Below are 18,047 nucleotides of genomic sequence, written 5' to 3'. Positions count from 1 at the left end.
TTAAGGGGGCAGTAAGGAGTAGAGAGGCCCAGCCTGTGGCTTGGTGGTTAAGGCAGCTGGATCTCACAGGACCAACCACAATTCAGTTGAGTCCTGGGCCAAGTAGCTTGAAAAAAAAACATACCAGGCATGTGTGTGTCCATCCCCAAGACCCCAAAAGAAAGGAGAAATGGAGAAGGAATTGTGGTTTGACCATCCACCACGAGGCAGAGTGCTTTCTCACTTCCTCCCTCCCCCCAGAGCACATGTGCCCTCTACCCCCTTGTGTCACCCTTCGGAGGGGTCACCACAGCCGCTGGAGCCACCTGGAGACAAGTCGGAGACTCTTTGAGGCCGCCATCCCCGCCATGCCCAAGAATAAAGATAAAGGAGGTAAAAATAGGTGCAGAGGTAAAAATGAGAATGAATCTGAAAAAAGAGAGCTAGTCTTTAAAGAAGATGGACAAGAATATGCTCAGGTAATCAAAATGTTGGGAAATGGACGATTAGAAGCAATGTGTTTTGATGGTGTAAAGAGGTTATGTCACATCAGAGGAAAGTTGAGAAAAAAGGTAAGTGTGGGGATTTACTTTAATATAAAATTGGTTAGGGAAAAAATATCAACAATTTTTATAGCCCAAGGACCTAATTTTATAAATTGTCAAAAGATACATTAGGTAAACAGTAGTTTACCTGAAAGTCAAAGAAGAGATTCCTTAATAATTTCATAAAAATTTTGCTGTATAAAGAATCATTTGTGGGAACCAGCAGTTAGCATAATGGCTATGTCACTGTACTCCCACGTAGTTGACTGCGGTTCACGTCCCGGACCCGGTGGCTTAAAACTCACGCCTGGCGTGTGTGCGTGCATGCCCAAGATCCCGAGAAGAGAATGGAGGAGAAGGGATTGCGGTGTGACCATCCCCCCTGGGGGGTGATTTCTCGCTTTCTGTCTTTCTCTGTCTGGTGAGCACACGCGCCCTATAGTGAAAATCTCTCAAAAAAAAAAAAAAAAGAATCATTTGCATCACTTGTGTTGTTCCCTGCCCAAAATGTTTAGCCAAAATCTAAATCATAAGGAACAGCAAATCCAAATTAGGGGACATTCTACAAAACAGGGAGCCCTACTCTTAAAATATTAATGTTGTGAAAGGAAAACACTTCCTCCCCCTCAAATTTGAATTTCAAGACTTAGACCTGATAGTTCATTGTAGGATGCTGCCCTTGTTTGGATGCCAGCTTAGAGGCTGAGGGAATTGTTTTAAAGAGTATTTTAAAAATGTGAATATGAATTATGCTAAATAAGTCTCCTGTTAAATTTCCTGAATATGATCACGATTGGAGGGCTTTGAAAATTAATGATCGATTCATCTTTACAGTAGGTACTCAGGCTGATTGATTAATTAGATTGGTTAAAAGTCCCAGCTCTGACTTTTGGGGGAGGTCCCCCTTTTTATTTGGTGTGTTGATCATTCCAAAGGGGTTTTTGGAGCTTTGTCTGGGTGGGTAAGTGGAAGACAGAAAAGAGGAAAAGAGATAAGCCCACTTTTTGTATTCTCATGTAATTGATAACTAACTTCTTGAAGTGGTTCACAATAAAAAATCTCTTAAATTCCTCTCTCTTTCAATTTACCAAAGAGCACATGCACTCAAGAGAAAGGGAAAGGGAGAAAGCAACCCCGGTGGGGCATGATGATTATGCCATGATCCCTCTACATTTCTCCATCTCATTGGGATTTGGGCATGCCCATACATCTGGAGGTTTTGTTTTTGTTCTTGACCTTTAAATATAACATGGAGTGACTTTTCTTTTATAGGTTTGGATAAATACCTCAGACATTATATTGGTTGGTCTCCGAGACTATCAGGTAAAAATTAACTTATTTATTGGTTACGTGCTTGAATTCGATGAGCCAGTTGTGATTTAGGCATAGTGCTAGATATTCCAGGGATTGTGGTTCCTAAATACCAGTTTGTAGATTCAATATGTGAAGTTTTGTTTGTTTTTTTAAGAATTTATTTAACTATTCATTCATTTATTTTTAATTTGAACAGAGAGAGATAGAGAAGGTGAGAAAACAAGCCACCAGGTCTGAGACTCAAACCATGGTCAGCCATGTGAGAGTGTCCAGCACCTTAACCACCACACTACCTGATGGTCCCAATATATGAAGTTTTTATGAAGCTAAATGGTCCTTTTTCCTTTTTAGTTAGTGTTTAAAGTTACCCTTTTTTAGGAATGATTGATATTATATAGTAGTGGTTTTATTTGTATTTTTAGTTAGCAAAATAAAAATAACACATGTTGGACCTCTAATTTTTTTCGAAGTTTTTCAAATCAAAATCTGGGAACTAGAAGGGACCAGCAGTTAGCGTAATGGCTATGTCACTGGACTCCCATGTAGTCGACCGTGGTATGCGTCCCGGACCCGGTGGCTTAAAACTAACGCCGGGCCCATGTGCATGCATGCCCAAGATCCCGAGAGGAGAATGGAGGAGAAGGGATTGAGGCATGGACCTCCCCCTGGGGGTCTGTTGAGCCCATGCGCCCTATAGCAAAAAAAAAAAAAAAAAAAAACCCCCCCCCCCCCAAAAAAAAAAAAAAATCTGGGAACTATTACTTGTAAGGGATACAGCTAAATAAGCCAAGATTTTATCCCACAAAAGGTTCATAGCCTGGTAGTGAAAAGAATTAGACAGGCAAACAAGTAATTACAGTACACATAATGACGTAAGTATGTGCTATCAGTTGAATGAATACTTAGGAAAGAATGGTAAGTGCCCTTCAAGATCTCCATACTCACTGTGGGTCTGTGAAATCCATTTGATTTCCACTTATTGTAACTCAATTGTTACAATTGTGTCAATCTCCCTACCCTCCCACCCCCATTTTTGCTAGGCCTGCGTGCTCACAGGAGAGAGACAGAGAGGGAAAGTGGAAAATCACCCCTCGGATGGAGCGGGTGGCCACGCTACAGTCCCTTCTCCATTCAGGCATGTACACACATCCAGAGTGTTTTTTTAAGCCACCAGGTCGAGGGACTCAAAACTGCACAGTCGGCCATGCAGGATCCAACCATGTTTAACCTCTGTGCTGTCTGCTAGCCCCCAACAATATCTCTTTTTATAGTCTTGATTATAATTTGATTTTTTAAAAATTACATGTATTTCAGAATAAGGATTAAAATCTTCACTTTAACTCACTGATTTTCACACCTGGGGGAGGGGTGCCATGCTACCGGCATATAGTAGATTAAGGCCAGAAGTGATGGCTACAGTGTACAGGACAGCACCCAGTAAGTGTCCATCTCAAAATAATCAGTAGTACCAATGTGGAAAAAGCTGGTATGTTCATATCAATATATTTTTTTAAGGTTTTTGCCATAAGGCACGTGCACTCACTGGAGAGAGACGGAGAGAGGAAAAGTGAGAAATCACCCCCAGGGGGTATGGCAACTCTGCAAATCTCTTCTCCATTCTCTAGGGATTTGGGGGCATGCACAGACATGTGCTCAACATGATTTTCTGTTTTGGGGTTTTTTTTTAATTTATCATTATTCCTATTACTGATTTTCCCCCCCAAATTTGCCACAGGGCATACACGCTCACCAGCGAGAGACACAGAGAGAAAAAGTAAAAAAGCAACCTGCCAGGTCCAGGACAACCACACCACCTGCTGCCTCTTAGCATGATTTTCAAGCTCCTGGGTCTAGTACTTGAACCATGAACCATGGTCAGCCATGTAAGAGTTCAGCACCTAACCACCATGCCACCTGCTAGCCCTATTCATACCATTTTAATGTCTATCATCATGTTTTGATCTAACGATGACCCAAAAGTAGGAAGAATTAGTTATGCCAGAAATAGGAATAATTAAGTCTCTATTTGACAGATAAGGATTCCAGGATTCTAAAAGGAATGATATTCTGGCTATAAAGTGACAACCAGGACCAATTCTTGAATCCTAATCTCTCATGGTCTTTCATCTATGCCCCTGCCACTTAAAGGGTAGTCCAGAGATCAGTAGCATTGCTGTCTTCTGGGAGCTTGTTAAAGCGCAGATTCTAACACTCTACTCCACACTTTCTCAGTCAGACAGAATATGCATCTTAAGAAGAGCTCCATGAGTTTCTGTATATACTTAGCAGTTAAGAAGTGCTACTTTGAACACATTGCCTGTGAAGTTGAAGCAATTGGTTTTCTCCCTTAACCAAATGGGGTTCTTTTCAAATGGGGAAGTGTATAAACATTCTAAGACAATACAGCTGACCCTTGATTAATGTGGGAGTTTGGGATACTGACCCTCACAGGCAGTTAAAAATCCACATAAAACTTTTTTTTTAGTTCTGCCATAGGTTGCATGCACTTACCAGGGAGAGAAAGAGGGAAAGTGAGACTTAAAACACATACATACATACATCTGCAAGAGGATGGCTATGTTACAGTCCCTTCTTGTCCATTTTCCTCTTGGGATTTTGGGTACACACGTATGTGCATCTGGCGTGTTTTTCAATCTGCTGGATCCAGGACCTTAACCACTACACTACTGACTGACCTACCATTTATAACTTTTAATTCCTCAAAAACTTAATAACTAGTAACCTGCTATTAACTACCAGCCTTACTAATAGTATAAACAATTAACAGTTGTTTTATAGATTATGTATTAGATACTGTGTTCTTATGATAAACTGGGGAAAGCAATGTTATTAGGAAAGTCCTAAGGAAGAGAAATGCATTTGCAGTACTGTGCTGTTCCCATTATATTTGCTAAAAAATGCCTGTGTATCAGGGGGTCTGCATATCTTAGACCCGTGTTCAAAGGTGAACTGTTTTTCTCAGCAGAATGTTTACACCAAAAAACACCCAGAGAACTAACTTTATTTATGTATGTATGTACGTATGTGTGTATGTATGTATTTATTTGCCATAGAGTGCGGGTGCTCACCTGAGAGACAGAGCTAGTGAAAGGGAAAGTGAGAAATCACCCACTGCGGGGCTGGCCACACCACAGTCCCTTATCCATTCTCCTTTCAGGATTTTGGACATGCAAGTATACACACCACCCAGCATGATTTTTCAAACTGTCAGGTCTGGGATTTGAACTACAGTGGGCCATGTGGGAGTACAGCGCCTTAACCACCACAACAAATGCTGCCCCCACCCCCAAGAACTTTTAAAAATACAAATATTTGGGCTTCACCTTTGATCTTTTTACCTGTTTTCAAGAGATGTGAAAATGGGAAATTCTAATAGAGAACATGCCTCATGAAACGCAGATAGATAGAAAAATTTATCAATTTAGGCTGTAATACCAGTCTCAGCTTTCTTTTGGGGGGCGGGGTTTGCTATAGGGTGCGTGCGCTTGCCAGACAGAGACACAGAAAGCGAAAAATCACCCCCCAGGAGGGATGGCCACGCCACAATCCCTTCTCCTCTCGGGATCTTGGGCACGCATGCACACGCGCCCAGAGTGAGTTTTAAGCCACCGGATCTGGGACTTGAACCATGGTCGACTACGTGGGAGTCCAGCAACATAGCCATTACGCTAACTGCTGGTCCCGTCAGCTTTCTTAACATATTTTTCCTTTATTTATGACATGGCATATGTGCCCACACTTGTGAGAGAAGAGCACCCTCCATAGAATCAGGTCACAACCCAGAATCTCCTTCCTCCAGCCAGCCAGACAAATCCTGAACACTCAGACACAAATCTGGTGTGTTTTAAGGTGCACAGTTGCCATTGGGATCCCACTTCCCCATAGCAGCTCATTACTGCTGTGCCACAGAGCTGAGTTTACTGTGTGTTTGGATTACATTGAAAATTGGGATCCCAGGACCAGCAGATGGTATAATGGTTATGTTACTGGACACTCACGTAGTTGGCTGTGGCTCAAGTCCCAGACCCTGTGGCTTAAAACTCACGCCAGGGGCATGTGCATACATGCCCAAAATCCCAAGAGATGAATGGAGGAGAAGGGATTGTAGCATGGCTATCCCCCTAGGGGGTAATTTCTCTCTCTCTGTCTCTCCAGCAAGTGCACATACCCTACCTTATAGCAAACAAATCTCTTAAAAAAAAAAAATGGGTCCCAGAGAATTTTTGTATTTCAGAATATTTCTAATGAGAGTAATAGTGAATAATCTAAAAGATTGAGTCTGGACAGTTTGGCTCCTAGCCAAGTGAGATTGGCAAGTATCTTTCTTAAGTTATGTATGTAATCTTCCATTGGGTTAAACTCATGAATGTTTCTCAGAGGGTGTGAGAAAACTTTAGAATTTAAGAAAAGGGAGAAGGGTTTTTTAAAAAGTGAAATTTAACTTTTCAGTCGGAAAAAAATTTTACAAAATAACTGATAATATTTTGGCATAATCAATTCTAAAAGTTAACTTTTTCTCTAAGGATAACAAAGCCGATGTGATTTTAAAATACAATGCAGATGAAGCCAGGAGTCTGAAGGCATATGGAGAGCTTCCTGAGCATGGTAATATCTGGGTATTTAGTTTTTTCCCCTTGTCCAACTTAGGCCCAGCCTGGGAGAGCATCATATCACCACATTGATAAGTGTCCAAATTGTTAGTTGTCATACGGCATTTAGGTTATCTGTTAGTGTTTAGGTAAAGGAATTTTTGTAGAATTTTGTGTGTTTACTTTTGTGCCTAATTGATTCGTTTTAAGTATGCCTGATTATATTTCATAATACTTAGATACTGTAGGAAAGAAGTTACCAGAATTCTGTTCCAAATAAATACATTTTTGGAGATATACCATGAGCCCTGGGCTTCTACCTAATGCCAGTCAAAGAAGTTTTGTTACTGTATTTATTCAAAAATTTCTTCAAGAGACTGTTGTGTTTATTTATATAAAATGTGAAGATGATAATTAGGTACTGTTGAGTTTTATCAAAAAGTCAACCCACCGAATTCTTGTATTGTGTCCTGCAGACTTTTTTAAACCAACATTCTTTGTTTCCCTCCAAAAAAACGATGCATTTTTTTAATGCAGAAAACTTAGAGATAAGTCTGTTATAACTTCATCAAAGAGAAAATATACTTGACATACTATCTCATAAGCCTGCATTTTCATTTGGCAGTTATTTTCATTTTGAGCGCCATTATATTTTATAAAAACGATATAATTAAGCTTAAATCCTGCCAAAAGTTATGTGGGTTTTTTGGTTTTGTTTTTTATGATAGAAAACATTTGCACGCTCATGTGAGAGAAAGCACCCTTACTAGGATCATGTCACACTGGGTTCCCCTTTCCTCAGCCCTCCAGCTCTGCAGGATCCTGGATGCTTGTACACAGCCTGTGTGTTTCAGGCTCACCCAGGATCCGAACCACAGTTGCCATGTGGCTTCCAGCACTATAGATTGCTAGCATTACCACTCTACCATGGCAGCTGGGCTGGGCTGCAAGTTTTTACTTGATATCACCAAACCAGAAAATGCAAGTACAGGGAGTCTTCAATAAGTTCATGGAAAATGCTATTATGAAAAAGTTATCCATGGATTTTAAAGACTTTGTTATACCAATATGAACTGGTTCTTTAATTTCATTTTTCCATGAACTTCTTTTTTTTTGTTGTTTTTTGTTTTGTTTTTGTTTTTTATTCAGATAGATTGCATATGTGTACATATGGGAGAGAGGAGGGGGGAAGTACGTAGGTAGGTAGGTAAGTATGCGCACCCTCTACCACAGGATCTGGTCATGCCCAAGTCTGCTTCCTCCAGTCTTCCAGCCCATTTGATCTTAGTCACTTGGGAGTGTGCCCTACATGCTTAAGGCTGACAGGACTAGGGATTCAAATCAGCTGTCATGTGGGATCCAGCTTTTCTTGAGCATCACATTACTGCTGCACCAGAGTTGGCCCTTTTATCTGTATATCTGGGAATGGGACTAGCACTTCCTGGTTTATGTTATTTATGGATTGGAATGATTTGACCAAATCTTTCTAGTTAATGAGTCTTTCTGATGATTAATGAACCAGCTCTTCTCATCCCAAGGAAATAAGTTATTAGAATGTGTTCCAACCCTTCTTGGAGCATTCTTGAAAGTTGTTGTAGCTTTAAGAAGTACTGTAGTTAGAGCCTAACTTAAATACAGCCTTTGTGAACAAAGCATTCAGTTGTATACAATATTGGTCTGAATAGTAGGGTCCTTAGATGTTAGGAAGACTTTTTTGTTGGTGAAACTTTGAATTAAATCCCCAGGATGGTTTGTAAGAACTTCCTTTTATAGTTCAGTATTTGATGTCACACCCACTTTTTTTTTTAGTGGGCAGTTACTCATTTTAATAACATCTTGATTATACGAGTATATTTGTTATTGTGTCTTTAGCTAAAATCAATGAAACTGATACATTTGGTCCTGGAGATGATGATGAAATTCAGTTTGATGACATTGGAGATGATGACGAAGACATCGATGATGTAAGTAGATACAACCTTGAGTTTTCTGGGTTTTGTTTATGAATTATCCACAGAGACCAGGTCTTTTTTCTAACTTCCTTTAATTCTAAAAATGTGGTATACTTAAATAAGGGTATATTTTGATATTTGTTCATGAATTAAAATACTCAGTATTGTGTAGGAGACAACTGGTCAAGCTGTTTTTATTTTGAGGATTCTTAAAATTCTTTAATGTTTCTTGAAAAGAGTATTTTCTTTGGCAGTATGAATGTCGTGCACTCTAATCATAACTTGATTAATTGTCTCAAGAGATAGCTCTTAAGAAATTTAGTAGACGATTGAAAATACACAGTGTTATCAAAGGAAACATGCCTTCTTGGTTGAAAATATTATTAATATTAGTAAGTTCAGTCTTGTTTGAACCAACTGGATATGAAGTATTAGAGTTACAGCCTACACTGAAAAACCTTGTTTAAAATGGAGGCCTGTTACCAATTATGTATTTTATTATTAATAAAACAGTAATGCCCATAACTGTAAATTCCTTACTACGGTTCTGCTATTACACTACATTTGAATAAAATTCAAATTTGTTCCTTTTAAATAATTATTTATTTAATTTTTATTTATTTATTTGAGAGATAGATTTTTGCTAAAGGGAGCATATGCTCACCTGGAGAGACAGAGACAAAGAGACAGGAAGCAAGAAGTCACCTCGGGGGTGGGGAGAAGGTCACACAGCAGTTCCATCTCCATTCTCCTCTTGGGATTTTGGACGTCCATACACATGTGCCTGGCCTGAGTTTAAGCTGCCAGGTCCAGGACTCCTAATGAGAGTAATAGTGAATAATCTAAAAGATTGAGTCTGGACAGTTTGGCTCCTAGCCAAGTGAGATTGGCAAGTATCTTTCTTAAGTTATGTATGTAATCTTCCATTGGGTTAAACTCATGAATGTTTCTCAGAGGGTGTGAGAAAACTTTAGAATTTAAGAAAAGGGAGAAGGGTTTTTTAAAAAGTGAAATTTAACTTTTCAGTCGGAAAAAAATTTTACAAAATAACTGATAATATTTTGGCATAATCAATTCTAAAAGTTAACTTTTTCTCTAAGGATAACAAAGCCGATGTGATTTTAAAATACAATGCAGATGAAGCCAGGAGTCTGAAGGCATATGGAGAGCTTCCTGAGCATGGTAATATCTGGGTATTTAGTTTTTTCCCCTTGTCCAACTTAGGCCCAGCCTGGGAGAGCATCATATCACCACATTGATAAGTGTCCAAATTGTTAGTTGTCATACGGCATTTAGGTTATCTGTTAGTGTTTAGGTAAAGGAATTTTGGTAGAATTTTGTGTGTTTACTTTTGTGCCTAATTGATTCGTTTTAAGTATGCCTGATTATATTTCATAATACTTAGATACTGTAGGAAAGAAGTTACCAGAATTCTGTTCCAAATAAATACATTTTTGGAGATATACCATGAGCCCTGGGCTTCTACCTAATGCCAGTCAAAGAAGTTTTGTTACTGTATTTATTCAAAAATTTCTTCAAGAGACTGTTGTGTTTATTTATATAAAATGTGAAGATGATAATTAGGTACTGTTGAGTTTTATCAAAAAGTCAACCCACCGAATTCTTGTATTGTGTCCTGCAGACTTTTTTAAACCAACATTCTTTGTTTCCCTCCAAAAAAACGATGCATTTTTTTAATGCAGAAAACTTAGAGATAAGTCTGTTATAACTTCATCAAAGAGAAAATATACTTGACATACTATCTCATAAGCCTGCATTTTCATTTGGCAGTTATTTTCATTTTGAGCGCCATTATATTTTATAAAAACGATATAATTAAGCTTAAATCCTGCCAAAAGTTATGTGGGTTTTTTGGTTTTGTTTTTTATGATAGAAAACATTTGCACGCTCATGTGAGAGAAAGCACCCTTACTAGGATCATGTCACACTGGGTTCCCCTTTCCTCAGCCCTCCAGCTCTGCAGGATCCTGGATGCTTGTACACAGCCTGTGTGTTTCAGGCTCACCCAGGATCCGAACCACAGTTGCCATGTGGCTTCCAGCACTATAGATTGCTAGCATTACCACTCTACCATGGCAGCTGGGCTGGGCTGCAAGTTTTTACTTGATATCACCAAACCAGAAAATGCAAGTACAGGGAGTCTTCAATAAGTTCATGGAAAATGCTATTATGAAAAAGTTATCCATGGATTTTAAAGACTTTGTTATACCAATATGAACTGGTTCTTTAATTTCATTTTTCCATGAACTTCTTTTTTTTTGTTGTTTTTTGTTTTGTTTTTGTTTTTTATTCAGATAGATTGCATATGTGTACATATGGGAGAGAGGAGGGGGGAAGTACGTAGGTAGGTAGGTAAGTATGCGCACCCTCTACCACAGGATCTGGTCATGCCCAAGTCTGCTTCCTCCAGTCTTCCAGCCCATTTGATCTTAGTCACTTGGGAGTGTGCCCTACATGCTTAAGGCTGACAGGACTAGGGATTCAAATCAGCTGTCATGTGGGATCCAGCTTTTCTTGAGCATCACATTACTGCTGCACCAGAGTTGGCCCTTTTATCTGTATATCTGGGAATGGGACTAGCACTTCCTGGTTTATGTTATTTATGGATTGGAATGATTTGACCAAATCTTTCTAGTTAATGAGTCTTTCTGATGATTAATGAACCAGCTCTTCTCATCCCAAGGAAATAAGTTATTAGAATGTGTTCCAACCCTTCTTGGAGCATTCTTGAAAGTTGTTGTAGCTTTAAGAAGTACTGTAGTTAGAGCCTAACTTAAATACAGCCTTTGTGAACAAAGCATTCAGTTGTATACAATATTGGTCTGAATAGTAGGGTCCTTAGATGTTAGGAAGACTTTTTTGTTGGTGAAACTTTGAATTAAATCCCCAGGATGGTTTGTAAGAACTTCCTTTTATAGTTCAGTATTTGATGTCACACCCACTTTTTTTTTTAGTGGGCAGTTACTCATTTTAATAACATCTTGATTATACGAGTATATTTGTTATTGTGTCTTTAGCTAAAATCAATGAAACTGATACATTTGGTCCTGGAGATGATGATGAAATTCAGTTTGATGACATTGGAGATGATGACGAAGACATCGATGATGTAAGTAGATACAACCTTGAGTTTTCTGGGTTTTGTTTATGAATTATCCACAGAGACCAGGTCTTTTTTCTAACTTCCTTTAATTCTAAAAATGTGGTATACTTAAATAAGGGTATATTTTGATATTTGTTCATGAATTAAAATACTCAGTATTGTGTAGGAGACAACTGGTCAAGCTGTTTATAGTTTGAGGATTCTTAAAATTCTTTAATGTTTCTTGAAAAGAGTATTTTCTTTGGCAGTATGAATGTCGTGCACTCTAATCATAACTTGATTAATTGTCTCAAGAGATAGCTCTTAAGAAATTTAGTAGACGATTGAAAATACACAGTGTTATCAAAGGAAACATGCCTTCTTGGTTGAAAATATTATTAATATTAGTAAGTTCAGTCTTGTTTGAACCAACTGGATATGAAGTATTAGAGTTACAGCCTACACTGAAAAACCTTGTTTAAAATGGAGGCCTGTTACCAATTATGTATTTTATTATTAATAAAACAGTAATGCCCATAACTGTAAATTCCTTACTACGGTTCTGCTATTACACTACATTTGAATAAAATTCAAATTTGTTCCTTTTAAATAATTATTTATTTAATTTTTATTTATTTATTTGAGAGATAGATTTTTGCTAAAGGGAGCATATGCTCACCTGGAGAGACAGAGACAAAGAGACAGGAAGCAAGAAGTCACCTCGGGGGTGGGGAGAAGGTCACACAGCAGTTCCATCTCCATTCTCCTCTTGGGATTTTGGACGTCCATACACATGTGCCTGGCCTGAGTTTAAGCTGCCAGGTCCAGGACTCAAACTACAGTAGACTCTATGGGAGTCCAATGATGTAGCCATTAGGCCATCTGCTGGTCCCTTATTATTTTTTAATTTGCTGTAGGGCACAAGTGCTCACCAGCATGACAGAGAAAGTAGGCTACCAGGTCCGAGACTCGAACTGCAGTTGGGCAGTGGCAGTCTAGCACCTTAACCACCATGCCACCTGCTGGCATCCAGACTTGTTCTTTTGACAATGTAAATGTACTTAGTAATTTGGATATCATAAGTGTCTCTTAAATTTGGTTTGAGTTTTTTGTTTCAACCCTTTACATAAAATGTAGCTCAGAAACCACCTGTAGGTATAAATCCAGAAATAATAATGTTTAATTTGATTCAGTGATGAAATTTCAGAATGTCTAGGGCAATTGTTCTTGACCAACATTTCACAATAGAATTACCAGAGCTTTTCAAAAATATAAGGACCAGTCCTAAGAAATGTGATTTAGGCACCACAAGTGATACCCACTACTGAGATTCTTCAATTAGCATTTTTTTAAATACTTGATTTATCACTTATCCTTCCATTCATCCTTCAGGTCATTTTATATTTTGATGTCTTTTCAAATTATTTAGAATACTCACACCATGAATTTAAAATTTTAGTGTACTCCCTAGATTTATATGCATTTATGAATTTTTAAGCATATGTAGACAATCATGTCCTACATAAGACATTTTGACCTGTGATGGACACATGCACAACAGTGATCCCATGAGGAGTGTATAGGCTGTATCATAGAGCGTAGGTATATAATAGGATATACATCTAGGTTTGTGTAAGTACACTTTATGGTGCTCATACAAGGATGAAATCACAAACAGTGCATTGCTCAGAGTGTGTTCCCATTATTAAGTGATATATGACTGTAGTACTGTTCTGCTAATGTCATGTATTTTAAAAAGCATACCCAAAAAAAGAAAAGGAAAAATGAGAAATAAATTTTTTTGTTTTTTTGAGAGGTTTTTGCTATAGGGTGCATGCACTCACCAGGTAGACAGAGACAGAGAGAAAGCGAGAAATCACCCCCAAGGGGGATGGCCACGCCGCAATCCCTTCTCCATTCTCTCAGGATCTTGGGCATGCACGCACATGGGCCCACCGTGAGTTTAAGTCACTGGCTCCGGGACTCGAACCACAGTCAACTACGTGAGAGTCCAGCGACATAACCGTTACGGCATCCAGACTTGTTCTTTTGACAATGTAAATGTACTTAGTAATTTGGATATCATAAGTGTCTCTTAAATTTGGTTTGAGTTTTTTGTTTCAACCCTTTACATAAAATGTAGCTCAGAAACCACCTGTAGGTATAAATCCAGAAATAATAATGTTTAATTTGATTCAGTGATGAAATTTCAGAATGTCTAGGGCAATTGTTCTTGACCAATATTGCACAATAGAATTACCAGAGCTTTTCAAAAATATAAGGACCAGTCCTAAGAAATGTGATTTAGGCACCACAAGTGATACCCACTACTGAGATTCTTCAATTAGCATTTTTTTAAATACTTGATTTATCACTTATCCTTCCATTCATCCTTCAGGTCATTTTATATTTTGATGTCTTTTCAAATTATTTAGAATACTCACACCATGAATTTAAAATTTTAGTGTACTCCCTAGATTTATATGCATTTATGAATTTTTAAGCATATGTAGACAATCATGTCCTACATAAGACATTTTGACCTGTGATGGACACATGCACAACAGTGATCCCATGAGGAGTGTATAGGCTGTATCATAGAGCGTAGGTATATAATAGGATATACATCTAGGTTTGTGTAAGTACACTTTATGGTGCTCATACAAGGATGAAATCACAAACAGTGCATTGCTCAGAGTGTGTTCCCATTATTAAGTGATATATGACTGTAGTACTGTTCTGCTAATGTCATGTATTTTAAAAAGCATACCCAAAAAAAGAAAAGGAAAAATGAGAAATAAATTTTTTTTTTTTTTGAGAGGTTTTTGCTATAGGGTGCATGCACTCACCAGGTAGACAGAGACAGAGAGAAAGCGAGAAATCACCCCCAAGGGGGATGGCCACGCCGCAATCCCTTCTCCATTCTCTCAGGATCTTGGGCATGCACGCACATGGGCCCACCGTGAGTTTAAGTCACTGGCTCCGGGACTCGAACCACAGTCAACTACGTGAGAGTCCAGCGACATAACCGTTACGCTAACTGCTGGTCCCTTATTTTCCCTTTTGAGAGATTTTTGCTGTAGGGCATGTGTACTTGCTGGAGAGACCAAGAGACAGAAAGTGAGAAATCTTCCCCAGGGTATGACCGCACCACAATCCTTTCTCCTCCATTCTCTCAGGATTTTGGGCACGCACACAAGTGCAGCATGAGTTTTAAGCCACCAGTCAACCATGTGGGGGTCCATTGCCTTAACCACTGTTCCACACACTATCCCCTGTATTATTTTCTTAATGCATATCCCTTTGGAGACCCTGAGCTAAGACAAAAGAAACACTTTTATTTTTTGGAGAGGGTTTTGCTATAGGGCGCATGTGCTCGCCAGACAGAGACAGAGAGACCGCAAGCAAGAAATCACCCCCCTTCTCCTCCATTCTCCTCTTGGGATTTTGGGCATTCACGCATATACACCTGGCTTGAGTTTTAAGCCAGTGAGTCTGGGACACGAACCGCCATCAACCATGTGAGAGTCCAGCAATGTAACCATTACCCCATCTGTAGGTTCCATGAGTTGCTTCTTCTAGTCGCTTTGAATAGTCTTCTTCAGTAGATCCTCAAAACCTTTTTTTTTTTTTTTTTTTTTTTGGGAGAGATTTTCACTATAGGGCACCTGGCGCTCGCCAGACAAACAGAGAAAGACATAGAGACAGGAAGCGAGAAATCACCCCCCCAGGGGGGATGGTCACACCGCAATCCCTTCTCCTCCATTCTCCTCTCTGGATCTTGGGCACGCACGCACACACGCCCGGCGTGAGTTTTAAGCCACCGGGTCTGGGACGCGAACCTTGGTCGACTATGTGGGAGTCCAGCGACAGCCATTACGCTAACTGCTGGTTCCCTCACAAACACTTTTTGATGGTAGAATTAAAACTTCTGTGACAAGAACCTGACATGCATTTTGTGCATTACAGATTAAAGGCTTATCTGAATATTAAGGAACTGGGACCAGCAGGTGATGTGCTGGTTAAGCTGCTAGATCTGGTGGCTTGCTTTCTCACCCTTTCCCCCACCCTCATATGTCTCTTTCTGGTCAAATTAAGATGAATGAATGAAAAAAATTTTTTTTTTTTTTTTTTAAAGAAAGTTTAGGAATCTAATCAGAATATGCATGAATGTGAAGCCACAGGCACTGAGATGATAGATTGAAGATCTAGACAGGGTTAAGATTTTATTGAGCCAGTGATACCTCAAAACTGGGCCCAAGCAGCATGTTACAGAAAGTGATGGTAAAAATGTTGGTTATTAAAGGAATTTGAGTTCCCTTTAGTATTTGATAAAAGTTTGCTCTGTTATTCAAGAACCCTACTTCTTCCCCTAGGCTTTTTTTTTTTTTTTTTTTTTTTTTTTTTGAAGAGGTTTCGCTATAGGGCACGTGCACTCGCCAGACAGACAGAGAGATAGAAAGCGAGAAATCACCCCCCAGGGGGATGGCCACGCCACAATCCCTTCTCCGCCATTCTCCTCTCGGGATCTTGGGCACGCACGCACGTGGGTTTAAGCCACAAGCCACCAGGTCCGGGATTCGAACCGTGGTCGACTACATGGGAGTCCAGCGACATAGCCATTACACCAACTGCTGGTCCCTTCCCCTAGGCATTTCTCCCGAAGGTTTATAGGTGCAAGCAAGCCATCATTCCTACAACTATTGATAGATTGACTCGGCAGTTAGGTCATATCCCACTCGTTCCTTTCTTCTTTTTTTAAAAAAGAATTATTTTATTCAAATTTATTTATTTTAATTTGACCAGAGAGGGACAGAGTGAGCGAGAGAGAGAGAAGGAAAGCAAGCCGCCAAGTCGAGGACTTGAACCACAGTTGGCATGTGGGGAGTCCAGAGCCCTTAACCACTACACCACCTGCCAGCCCCACTTGTCCCTTTCTTAGTGAATAATGCTTTTTGTATGTTTGCTTCCATTCCCAAAATGTACCAAATTACTAGCACAAAAGGATGGATGCAGATACTGAACTTTATTATATTCTGCATAGCATAGAACATTATAAAGGAGATCATAAAGATTTATGGTCAGCAGGCCCAAATTGAGAAAAACCTGATGTGAGGAATTTCCTCTTCAAATTGAATTTGTTTCCAGATAGCCCAAGGAGGTCAAAGTCTTCTTGGATGGCTGTTGAAATATACAAATTTTTTTCCCTTTGACATGATATTCCTTTCTCTTCCAGATCTAAATTGAACAAGATTTTACATTCCAGTTTTCTGAAGATTGTCCTGCAGTTTGGATTTTGGCCATGACCCTTAAGGAAGATTAAAATTTCATTAGCATGAATGCAATTTGTTAAAGACTGATTTGTTTCTGAGGTATTTGTGTTTCTTTAAAAACTGATAATACTGAATTGACATCTTAAACCCACATTGTTCTTTTGACATACTGGAGCTTATGAATAGAAGACCATATCTACTGTTTAAAAAAGAAAACAATGCATTATTGCCTTTCCTACCTTGATTACTTCCAACTTCCAGTAAGTAAATAGATGTTTTGAATAAACCATTTGCCTTGTATTCATTATGGACTAGGATTAAGCCCTAGTTTGGATTAGTCTGTTGACTGTACAGAGTCCCTCTGTATATTAGTTACCTAGATGCTCCTTGAGATTTTTATAGAATTTGAAAGAGGCAGAAATCTGCATTTGAAGTAAAAAAATGATAGGTCTGTGTTTAAGTAGCATGTGGCTTATTTTTGTACTAATTTTGATACCATGTACATTCTTTTCATGATCTTATTTTGCCACCATGAACATATCAAGGAAAAAATATCTCCAAAATGTAGTTTTTAGAACCTGGGTTTTAATAGAAATTTTGAATGTATAGTAGTTACAGAAATTGAACACTGGGTGGCACCCCACTATCTTAACATTGGAAATACTGATGTAATTGGCTTAAAAGAAAAAAACTTTGCATAGGCAGTTTCCCAAACAAGAAAAGTTCGTTTTGATTATGTGCATGTATGTAGAATTTATTTACCAAACAGAAAGATTGTGTTAAAAAGTTTTACTTTATTTTCTGAAGTCACACATGTAAGCTATAATTTTGAGTGCTTTATAAACACTTAAAACATATAAAAATGGAATTTTAATTTCCTAACAACTTGTACAAATTAAGCCTTTTTCAACCTGTCCCTAAGTTAGGGAAGTAGGAAGGAATAACAATTTAACGAAAAGATGGTCTCCAATTTCTTAATTAAAGAGCTACAACTGAGAAATACAATAAAGAAAACATGCTGCAGAGTATATTATACCTGTATTTTGTGTTAAGGATGTCTTAAGTGGACTTTTTTTTCTTTTTTGTATTGCTTGTATTGGGGATTTGGGTTTGCCCTTCTGATTTTGTTTTCAGTTGTCAACTCTAATAAAAAAAAATAAATTAGGGGTGGGGTGGTTTATTTTTTTCTAGCCACTAATAAACGGAAAGAAACGTTCACACGGCTTCAAAATAAGCAGATCTCTAATCCCAGTCTTACGATAATTCCCTTT

The 18,047-nt window shown here is 38.7% G+C and overlaps 1 protein-coding gene and 1 long non-coding RNA gene across 3 annotated transcripts in view; both read left to right on the top strand.

The window, feature by feature from the left end:
• The window catches only part of EIF1AX (eukaryotic translation initiation factor 1A X-linked), a 15,811-nt gene extending 7,342 nt beyond the window's left edge, over window positions 1-8,469 (top strand). The window contains exons 3-6 of one of the 2 annotated variants that reach the window (XM_006146680.2): window positions 448-551; window positions 1,797-1,847; window positions 6,383-6,464; window positions 8,321-8,469. In XM_006146680.2, the coding sequence (XP_006146742.1) occupies window positions 448-551; window positions 1,797-1,847; window positions 6,383-6,464; window positions 8,321-8,454 (371 nt within the window). In that variant the 3' untranslated portion in view covers window positions 8,455-8,469. Of the gene's footprint in view, window positions 1-333; window positions 552-1,796; window positions 1,848-6,382; window positions 6,465-8,320 lie in introns of those variants that run through there. The other variant, XM_014587117.2, reaches the window with a different exon arrangement.
• A 980-nt stretch (window positions 8,470-9,449) lies between these two features.
• On the top strand, window positions 9,450-17,804 carry LOC102494587 (uncharacterized). The gene is made up of 3 exons (XR_334273.3): window positions 9,450-9,582; window positions 11,439-11,530; window positions 16,740-17,804. It is a non-coding gene; the product is annotated as an uncharacterized LOC102494587 (long non-coding RNA).
• The last annotated feature ends 243 nt before the right edge of the window (window positions 17,805-18,047 follow it).

The sequence above is a fragment of the Tupaia chinensis genome, unplaced genomic scaffold (assembly GCF_000334495.1).
Source record: "Tupaia chinensis unplaced genomic scaffold, TupChi_1.0 Scaffold000184_1, whole genome shotgun sequence".
Lineage (NCBI taxonomy): Eukaryota > Metazoa > Chordata > Mammalia > Scandentia > Tupaiidae > Tupaia > Tupaia belangeri.
This window is presented reverse-complemented; position numbering and strand designations above follow the sequence as displayed.